The sequence below is a fragment of the Cebus imitator genome, unplaced genomic scaffold, assembly GCF_001604975.1.
Source record: "Cebus imitator isolate Cc_AM_T3 unplaced genomic scaffold, Cebus_imitator-1.0 Scaffold47, whole genome shotgun sequence".
In the NCBI taxonomy this organism is placed as follows: domain Eukaryota; kingdom Metazoa; phylum Chordata; class Mammalia; order Primates; family Cebidae; genus Cebus; species Cebus imitator.
In genome coordinates this window covers 512,788-523,995 of record NW_016107362.1, presented here as the reverse complement: position 1 = coordinate 523,995, position 11,208 = coordinate 512,788, and the positions used below count along the sequence as shown (strand labels likewise).

General features: G+C 39.2%; 1 protein-coding gene across 1 annotated transcript in view; it reads right to left on the bottom strand.

The window, feature by feature from the left end:
- The window catches only part of RFC1 (replication factor C subunit 1), a 77,767-nt gene that overhangs the window by 12,393 nt on the left and 54,166 nt on the right, over positions 1-11,208 (bottom strand). Inside the window, exons 12-19 of the mRNA XM_017527263.2 lie at positions 10,034-10,138; positions 7,048-7,444; positions 5,039-5,151; positions 3,314-3,428; positions 1,542-1,633; positions 1,225-1,362; positions 988-1,083; positions 766-864 (exon numbers count right to left, since the gene is read on the bottom strand). Coding sequence (XP_017382752.1) covers positions 766-864; positions 988-1,083; positions 1,225-1,362; positions 1,542-1,633; positions 3,314-3,428; positions 5,039-5,151; positions 7,048-7,444; positions 10,034-10,138 — 1,155 coding nt within the window. The remainder of the gene's footprint in view (positions 1-765; positions 865-987; positions 1,084-1,224; positions 1,363-1,541; positions 1,634-3,313; positions 3,429-5,038; positions 5,152-7,047; positions 7,445-10,033; positions 10,139-11,208) is intronic.

The window sequence follows — 11,208 nt, the reverse complement described above, 5'->3', positions numbered from 1 at the left end:
AGGGAGGGAAGGAGGGAAGGAAGAAGGGAAGGAGGGAAGGAGGGAGGGAGGGAGGGAGGGAGGGAAGTAGGGAGGGAAGTAGGGAGGGAAGGAGGGAAGGAGGGAGGGAAGTAGGGAGGGAAGGAGGGAAGGAGGGAGGGAGGGTATAGGCCAGAGGTGGTGGCTCACGCCTGTAATCCAGCACTTTGGGGGCCACAGCAGGAGAATTGCTTGAGGCCAGGAATTCAAGACCAGTCAGGAAAACATAGCGAGAACTTGTCTCTACCAAAAATTTTAAAAATTTAAATAAATAAAAAAGTATATTAGCTTTTTTAGAATTTGTTTAATCATTGCTCTAATGATAAATTCTGATTAGCAACTAGGTAAAATACAACACAGAGGTAACTGATACAGACCTCTAGTTTCAGAGAGGCTATTAAACTAAACCATTTGACATGGATTATTCTGAACAGTGCAAAACCATTCCAAGCATTTGAAAGCCAAACATAAGGAACTCTGGAAAAGCCCATTTTATAACTGTTGAAGCATGTGTATAATTTAAAATGTATCCCTTTCTCAAAATTTATAATAGACATTGACAATCTTCGAGAAAAAATTCATTTGAATTAGAAACACTTTTAGCAACTGTCTGTACTTCTTACTATAAATATACCTGGATTCCACAGGCATATCAAGAAACTATATTAACTATTTCTATCCAGCTACCTAGAGAACAAGAAGTGTTTTGGCTTGGGAAAGTAACTAAGACATGGAAATTTATTTTACCATTTTGATATCCTTTTTGGCCCTGTGAGAATCAGCCTTGGCCTGGTCATAGGTTAGTGCTTTACTTCGTGCACACCACATACTCAGATTATGTAAAACCTAGAAGAATCACAAGTAAGATAATGTCAAGATAGGAAAATCCCATTGTTCCCCATCCCTACAACGTTGAAAGCATTAATTAAAAATAATCAGCAACTGTTACATGATATATATTTAATTTACCTGTCTGATATCTTGATTGGCTCCCAAAATTATTTCATTCATAGCTGGAGGGGGAATCTTTAAACCTTCTTTAAATGCAATAGACATCATAGCACCCTGAGATCGACAAGGGAAGAATCTTCAGTGATTTTTTTTAACTCATATAATCAGATATTAAAATATTTATCAAGGTACTTTTAAAAATTGACCCTTAAATAAATAGACTAATGTGATGGAAAAAAATTTCAATCATCATACCTTAATCTGTTCAACCCGAGGTCTTTGAAAACGAAGATCAAAACAATAATGAACCAGAGAACGAATCTTGGGATGATTTCTATCATTGCACATACAAATAATGGGAATTTTAGTATGTTTTATCAGGCCAATTAATTCCTGAAAGGCAAGTTTGCAACACAAAAATAATTATTTAAAAAATGACAAATACCACACAAGGTATTTTAGGTTCTAAAAATCTCAGCAACATGCCTTAACTGCTATAAATAGGAGAATGACAATGTTTTAAGAATCTAAATATCAATAATGAAACTGCAAAAATACACCACTTGGATTACCTGAATTCCTCCCCTATCCTCATTGCCTGCCATGCCATCTACTTCGTCCATGATGAGAGCATGTTTCGTGCTTACTGAAGAGGCTGCTCCATCTGACCCAGGTTGAGGAGCAACCGGATGAGACAAAAACAAAATAACAATTGTTCAAAAACTGCTTCTCTGTAGAAAGTTAGATAAAACATATTAAACTTCAAACACTACGAGAATATGCAGCATTAGACTAGAGTGTTGTTAAAGAAAAAAAAAAAAAAGAATGCGCAGTGAAGAGAAACTCTCCCTGCCACCCCTTCCACTGCAGACCCCAATTCCCTTCCCAGAGGCAAACAATAGTCTCTTATATGTCCCTAAACAGATATTCTACACATAAGTGAATAAAAATATACAACTGAGTTTTGGTTTTTTTGTTTTTTTTATTTTTTATTTTTTTTTGAGACAGAGTTTTGCTCTTGTTGCCCAAGCTGGAGTGCAATGGCACGCTCTCAGCCCACTGCAACCTCTGCCTCCCGGGTTCAAGCAATTCTCTTGCCTCAGCCTCCAGAGTAGCTGAGATTACAGGTGTGCACCACAACACCCAGCTAATTTTTGTATTTTTAGTGGAGACAGGTTTTCACCATGCTGGCCAGGCTAGTCTCGGAACTCCTGACCTCAGGTAATCTGCCCGCCTTGGCCTCCCAAAGTGCTGGGATTACAGGCATGAGCCACCAGGCCTGGCCAGTTTTGTCATTTTTATATATTTTGGTAATTCATACTTTATCTGTAGATATGGGACACATCATTTTTTAAGGCAATTTAATATTCCACTCTATACTTGTATCACACTTAATCACTATCTATTAATGAAATACATAGGATGCTTCCAGGCTTTTTTCTATTATATCATACTAAATAGCTATCCTTATCTATACGGCATATATATGCCACTTTGCACATATAAAAGCATAATAAATGCTAAATTCCAGTAATTAGAATTTCTGGGCTAGAGGGTATATGTAATTTGAGAAATATTACCGGACTACTCTCCAGAGTTGTATCAATTTACCCTCCCACTTGCCGTGTCTAAGAGTGACATTTCCTGAGCAAATTATTTTGCACAATGTGAAGGCACCAAGAGTTCAGGGGACAAAACAACACACTATCGACTCTAAATAGGCCCTGTGTGGTCCTTCATTTGAGTATCTTATTTTCCATGAACTCAGCTACAACCTGAAACACAGTGGGCATTTGCACACCGTCTTCTCTTCTACTACTTTTGCCTGCAATAACATCTTCCACCTCCAAATGGTTTTCTTTCTCATTCTTCAAGGTCTTTCCAAACAATTACCACCCCTTTTACTCAATGCCCCAAACATAATTATTACTTCATCTGCTGGCCTTAATACCTTACTCATCTTGTTCTGATGGTGAAAAATTGCAAGAGGAAAGCAAAAAATAAAAAAGAAATACCTTACTCATCACACTGTATTACATAGAGTTTTTTTTATTTTCTTTCTCTCTTTACAGGATTCACCTGTGAATCCTCTAAAACCATATAAACAACAAATAAATATGTGCATGTACACATTTTTATCATATTCTCAAAAGCCTCTGAGACCTATGAAAGGGTAAGATACTACCCCATAAAAGTGACATCTGAGGACTTTATTATTCTCTTGTTAGCCCCAGAATTTAATAGGTTGCTTGGCACACAACCTGTGTTCAATACTGGTTACTGAACATTGAAATGAACATATTTTTCTTACATAACAACAACAGCAGTTCAAAAAGCCACATACTTGAATAAAAGCCTTTGATGCTGGTATTGTTCAGTGACTCAGCAACAATCGCCTTCAAACTGTTCTTACTTCGGGTGTCACTTGCATTCAGTTCCACGTAGCTGTATCCCAACTCCTAATCAAAATATTGGAAACCACTGATGGCACAATACAAATTAACTACACCAGCCCCACCAAAAGGCCAGTTAAGAAAGAAAGGGGGTATAAAAATCACATAAAAAACTATAGGTAAAAATTTAAAGTATGATACTAACAGACAATGAGATTAACTATAGTATGCCTTACAATATTAGAAATTTTTAGAATATCATATACATACATAAAACATACACATATAAACACAAATAAGTTTGATCTTTAAACTTCAGCTGAAATTGCTAATCTGGAAGAGTATATTTGAACAAACAATTTTAGGAAATTTACTTCTTAAAGTCCTCAAAAAAGAATTAAATATAATCATCCCCAAGAATTCAATATCAGACACAGAGTTAATTTATTCTAAGATATGGGCCAGATGCAGTGGCTCACACCAGTAATCCCAGCACTTTTGGGAAGCTGAAGCGGGTAGATCACTTGAGGTCAGGAGTTCGAGACCAGCCTGGCCAACATGGTGAAACACCAACTCGACTAAAAATACAAAAACTTAGCTGGGCATGGTGGCACATGCCTGTAGTCTCAGCTACTCGGGAGGTTGAGGCACAAGAATCACTTGAACCCAGGAGGCAGAGGTTGCAGTGAACCAAGATCATGCCATTGCACTCCAGCCTGGGTGGCAGAGCGAAACTGTGTCTCAAAACAAAAGTTAAAAATGAAGATACTAAAAACTAATCCTCTCTAAGATAATTTATAAAGTTAAATCATTCTTTGTCAAGCTATCCCAATAAACAATTTTTCTCTGAAATCAGGAAAATCTAAATTATTCTGATTCATTTCCCAAAACTGATCAGCTTATGTCTTAACTCAATTCCTAAAAAACATAATAATAATAAAGGGAGAAAAAGAGTTGTGTTCGCAACTGTAGGGGCTAGGGAAAAAAATATTGTTTTGCTTTTTTGTTGTTTATAAATACAGTGAAAACAGACAAAATTTGTATTTAAATTTTACGCACAGATGCATACAACAAAGACCAAAAGAAACCACAAGCTTATGCAGCAAATGACTGAAATCCAGCAATAAATTTCTAACTCTTATTTCATCATTCTGATACCAACACATGAGCTCTGATCTGCTCTAGTGCCTACACAAGTCAAGTTCTCCCACTGTCTACAGGGAGTCAGCCACAATAGAGACAACAGGAATGAAGGCAGGATCACACAGCACTGAAGAGCAGAACCCTGCGTCGGGTTACCTGGGTGCAAACTGGGCCTCCACCCTCCTCCCTAAGCCTATTTCATTTGACATGTGTGGATGATGGCAGTGCAGATCATTATTGAATACATCAAATTATTGCAAGGGCATTAAGATATTTGCATCTTTCAGAGTCTAGAATACATGATTTGTTATCCATAATGCACCTGTGTGCTTAGCACATTGCCTCGCTCATAGGTATTACCTATTATTATAATTACCAATATTTTAAAAGGATAAAAATGACAAACATCACCAGAACCAACATAGTTTATATACAGACACCACACACACGCACACACGTGGGCACACACTTTTATCTGCTAGCCATGACCACTCAAGGTTATCAGTCCAACCACACTGTGACAAAGCACCCACCTGACACACCAGGGAAGCTGTGGTGGTTTTGCCAACACCTGGAGGGCCTGACAGCAACACTGCTTTAAAACTAGAGCCATCATCTTTGCCGGCGAATTTACCAAACTTTGGTGCTAGAAAAAAAGAAGTTCCAGAGTGTTAACCTGTATTGCCTAACAGAAATTCAGGCATGGCAGGAATAGTTGTGCCTAAACTTCGCACAGAGAGCAGTCCTCCAGTTTAGTTTTACATTTGCAGAATATTTTCTACAAAGCATAAACAAGTTTCCAGAGCCTTCAGTGACATTCTAATTCCTACCTCACCCCCACCCAAAATAAAAAACTAAAACTAACTGATTTTAAAGCTCTTGATTTGAAATAATAATTGTATGAGTTTCCTTTCCTACGAACGCACAGGCCAAGGAGTAGGCTGCCTGGGCTCGATCCCAACTCCATCCATCCTCATGCCACCTCTCGCCAGCCATGGGTACTTTAGAAGTCACTTAGCCCGTCTCTGCCTGCCTCCTTCCTTGTGAGACGAGTAGAACAACAGTAAAGTTGCTGGTAAGGATACTGTGAGGACGGAATGGCTGAGCACAGAGCCAGTGCATGCTTTGCTAAATGTACGCGTAGCAGCTACATGGTCACAAGAAGAAAAAAATGACTTGAAGATGCTGTGTCTGCAACTATCTTGTGACAATCAACACTAGAGCCCTCTCCCTCCCCTCACCACAAGAGCGCCTGGCATATACGTCACACTCAATTCATACTCAATAACTGACAGAGACAATGGTTAAAGCATGGAGATAGGGACTAGAGTTTACCTGAAGTTTAAAAAAGTCTTCTCAGCCAGGTGCAGTGGCTCACATCTGTAATCTCAGCACTTTGGGAGGCTGAGGTGGGCAGATCACGAGGTCAGGAGTTCAAGACCAGCCTGGCCAGCATGGTGAAACCCCTGTCTCTACTAAAAATATAAAAAATTAGCCAGGCATGGTGGTGCACACCTGTAATCTCAGCTACTTGGGAGGCTGAGGCACAAAAATCAGTTGAACGCAGGAGGCAGAGGTTTCAGTGAGCCGAGATCATGCCACTGCCTCCAGACTGGGCGATAGAGCGAGATTCTGTCTCAAAAAAAAAAAAATGTATTATCCAGGCACATGTTAAATGCCTGTCCCCTCTTTTAAGGCAGATTTTATGAGGTTTCAGAATGGAAAAAAAAAAACGATTTAACTTAAATTTAGTCCTGTATCATTACAATATATTATCTGTTATAAATAAACAGGCCTCATCGGCAATGATGATTGGCACTCTAGTCATCACTGGTCTATGCTGAAAACACTACTAGAACATTTGTGATCTGAAACCTCAGTTCTGAAAATACTAGATACATTAAATATATATTGTAGCTTTTCACTCTCCATGACAAATACATCATAAACAAGGAGAGAAACTACAGAAGCACAGGACTCTCAGGCCTTCTGAAGCAAATTGTGCTTGCTACTAGGAGTTTAGGCTGACTGCCCTGCATACATGCCTCAGTTATGTATTCACACCTTTCCTCCTCGTACCCTTGCCACTAAGAGTCTTGCTTTCACATGGCTTCAGACCTGGGGATATGTACTCTTTCCCACCCAACACCCACCCTTCCCTTCGCCTAGCTACCTCCTACTTGGGTTCCAAGTCTGAGCTTAGCCATCCCTTCCTCCAGGATGGGAGCACACACACCCTGGCCCTGACCACACATCTTCATCCTCGCAGCACCCTGGACTTACCCCTATAGCAGTACTTGGCACAATCTATTTTAATGGCTGGTTCAGATATGCCTCCCCAACTGCCTGTGAGCTCCTGAGAGGGGCTGTTTTGTTCACAACACCACCAGCAGGGTCTAGTACTGCACCTGGGTTCAGATCAAGCTCTTAATAAATGCTTGCTGACAGATGAATGAACCATTAGATTTTCTCATATATGTGCCACTAAGCAATCACATGTTGATATACATATACACAAATATGAATGAGGTTGTAAAATCACCGTGTTTTTTATCTTCGGAAGAACTCTTGTGCCAGTTTCGGAGCCAGCGTAGGAGTTTGTTGGCACAGCTCTGGTCACCTTGCTGTCCAATTATGGTCTTGAGCGAGGTTGGCTTATATTTATCCACCCAGAGCAAATTTTCCATTTTGTTTTCACTGCTGTCATCAGCTAAATTTCTAGCCTTGCCGTCACCACTTGTCTCCTCGGCCACCTGCTCCTTGAAATCCAGGCCTCTCCAAAACACATCTGTTTCCTTTTTTATTGTCTTTGCCGAACTGTCCCTTTTGGAAGTCAACTTGCTCTTTTTAGATTCTGATTCCTTTTTAGATGGACTAATTTTCCTTTTTCCTTGTGCATTTTTTTGGGGAGTTCTCTCCAGTTTGGACTCTTTCTTCATCTTAAAAAGTAGAAAAGTGAGAAAAAAAGAAATCTGATGAAGCATACAGATTTCTATCCTGCTAAATGTACTACAGAGAGCAATCAGAGATAATCAAGTGGGCTACTCGACTTGGGCTGTTCTCTTCACAGTAGACTTTCCTGTTTGTGGAAATCACCACCTTCTAAACTACAAACATTAACAAACACACCAGAAAGCACCCAAATGTAATTTCTAAAAGTGAGAACATGTTGGTTTTTTAAAAGCAGTAAGTACTCCAATTTTAGTTTGAAAAAAACAAGGCACAGTGTTAAGAGACTTTGTTTCAAAGTTTTCTAATTAAAAATTAATGCCTCTCCAAAAACTTGTAGACAAATGTTCATAACCATATTATAGCTAAAAGATGGAAACAATCCAAATGTCCATCAACTGAAAGATAAACAAAATAGGGTGTATCTACACAATGAAACATTATTTACCCATAACAAAGAGTTAAGTACTGACACATGCCACAACCCAAGTCAACCTTGAAACCACTATACTAAGTGGAAGAAGCCAGACACAAAATGCCACATATTCAAATGTCTCTATTTACACATGAAATGTCCAGAATCCATAGAGACAAGGCAGAGCAGTGATTGCCAGGGGAAGGATATGATGAGTGAATGCTGATGGGTACAGGGTTTCTTTTGGGGGTGATGAAAATGTTCTGGAATTACATAGTGCTGATGGTTGCATACTCTTGTTAGTATACTAAAAACCACTGATTTATATGCTTTATAAGGGTGGATTTTACAGTGCATAGTATCTCAACTTTTTAAAAAGTGCCTCTTTAGCAGTGGATGCTAAAATTTGTGTATGAATGTTTAAGGACAAACAGGATATTAACATAGTCTTAAAGTATCTCCCTCTCCTGTGAAGATAGTTATCAATTACAAAGGAAAAAATAGTCATTTTACTAGTGGAGAAATCCAGCATTAGTTTCAGTGGGATGCTGAATCATCTTAACCAAACAATCAAGGTTATCCTCACTAATAAGAAGACATATTGACATCCGGTACCTATGACTGGATGCACTGAGAAGGCCACAAGATCACATCTATGGTGTTCTTAGAAAAAAATGTGTAACCTCAATGTGATCATGAGGAAACATCACAGATCCAAAACGAGACGCTCTACAAAGCTGACCACTACTCATTAAAGTGTCAAGGTTGTAAGAAGAAAAGGAAAGTCTAAAGAAATGTCATCAACTGGAAAAGACTAAGAAGACACAACTAAATGCAGTGTTGGACCCTGGAACAGAAGAAGGACCGGGAAAATGCAAGGTCCAAATAACATGTAGAACTTAGTTAACAATATGGCATCGATGTTAATTTCCTGATTTTTATTACTATGCTATGGTTACATAATTGAAAACCTAGGTGGACCATCCTGCCATCTGGGTGACAGAGCTGGGGACATTAAAATCTTGGGATGCTGGCAATCCTGTGTCCTGTGTGTAAAAAAGGCTGGTATACAGTGGGAATGAATGAGGCTAACTAGGAGAAACAGAGACAGAAACTGAAAGGGTTCTAAAAGCCTTGTCATCTGTGGATCCAGTAGTTCATAGACTAGACCCTCCCTGCCCATAGTTTAGTTATGAGCCAACATTTCTCCCTTTTTGCAAAAGCTAATACAGGCTAGGTGTCTGTACAACTTAAAAAGTCCTAATATAGTTCTAATTGAAAACAAATCTATCATGCTGATATCTATTAGCATATCGTTTAAGGAGTTTTTTTTTTTTTTTTTTTTTTTTTTTTTTTTTTTTTTTTTTTTTTTTTTTTTTTTTTTTTTTTTTTTTTTNAAATGAGGTTTCACCACGTTGGTCAGGCTGGTCTTGAACTCCTGACCTCAGGTGATCTGCCCGCCCTGGCCTCCAAAGTGCTTAGATTACAGGCGTGAGCCACCACGCCCGGCCTTTTATTATTATTATTATTATTTTTTAAGGAACTCTTAAACAATAACCTTTGCATAAAGTCAACATGAGAATATGGCTGGGCACGGTGGCTCACGCCTATAATCCCAGCACTTTGGGAGGCCGGGGCAGGTGGATCATTTGAGGTCAGGAGTTCAAGACCAGCCTGGCCAACATGGTGAAACTCCATCTCTACTAAAAATATAAAAATTAGCCGGGCATGGTGGCAGGTGTCTGTAGTCCCAGCTACTCAGGAGGCTGAGGCAGAAGAATCACTTGAACCCAGGACGCAGAGGCTGCAGCAAGCCAAGATCGCACCATCGCACTCTAGCCTGGGTAACATGACATTACTAGACTCTATCTCAAAAAATTAAATAATAATATGGAAAATAAGGAAAGTGTAATAAGTAGATATATTATATGCAATATACCATCCTCTCTTTCTCTACTCATATTCCCTGACAAAGATAAGGAAAAACAACAAAGTAGACATGTTGAAGCAGAGATGCTCAAAAGGAACTAAGATGGTTCATTTGTGGTAGACAGGGAAGTTAATCTTTTGGCCAACAAGCCTGTATCCACCCACAACATATGTCTATGAAATTAAAAAGTTACTATACACCAACTTAAATAAATCATGTTCATTTTATACGAACCTCAGCTTCAACTGCTATTTCGTACTTGGATTTCTTGCCTGGCATAGTTCGAATCAGATTCAACAGGCCATCTTCATCAATAATTTTTGTCCCCAAGGCTGCAGCCTGTTAATTAAAAATGCAAATCATCAAAACTGCATCCTACCATTCCTTTCTGTAAAAACAAAACAACAAAAAAAATTCTAGGGCCTATTAGTAGGTAAAAAACCACAGGTAAATTAGATAACACTGGAATTAAAAAAGAAAAACAAAAAATAGCACATTTATTGAAAAAATAACATTGAAAAGAAAAAAATAACAGGCACAATCCCTCAGAGCAGCAGGTTGGCACAGGAATTACTACTTTCATAGACTGCTTTACCTTTCCTCCCCTAGGAAGGGGCAATGCCACTAGGACCTAAGACCAGCTCTTCATACCTTCTCCCATATGTAATACATATGGCAGACATTTCCCCCACCTTCTTCCCTGCTGATGGAACTCCAATGTGTCCTCCAAGTGATGAATTATGACTAATCTAAGGCAATCAGAAACGTCTTGATTCTTCCCAACCTCCCATATAGCTCTGAGTGGCCAGGTGACAGCTCTGGCCAATGAGACGTGAAATTCTGTAAGAGGTGTTTCTGGGAAAACTCTTTTCAGGCCAGTCACAGCTCTTATGACAGCTTGCCACTGTTCCCTTTTCCTGCCTTGAATAAGAACTTAAATGGCTAGAGCTGCAGCTACCTTACAACCATAAGGCAACATTCATAAGGACAAAAGCTTATGACAATAAAGATGACAAAGACAGAGGAACCACATCATTGAGCTGCTGAACTATCCCAGCAATACCTCCAGAATTCTTGTGAGGAAAGTAAGCAGCTGTTTGTTTAAGCCACAGTTAATCAGGTATTCTGTTACTTACAGCTTAAACAGAATCCTACCTAACAGGAGGCTGATTCTTTCCCTAGAGCACTAATTAAAAAAAAAAACCTAAGATGGTATATACAGTGGCATATATAGGAATACTTTGGACTGGAAGAAAAAGAAAACTGCATTTGTTTCCATCTTCAAAAATAAAAAAAGATTTAAACTAAATACACTAAGAAAAAGTCAAGTCGGCCGGGCGCGGTGGCTCAAGCCTGTAATCCCAGCACTTTGGGAGGCCGAGGCGGGTGGATCACGAGGTCAAGAGATC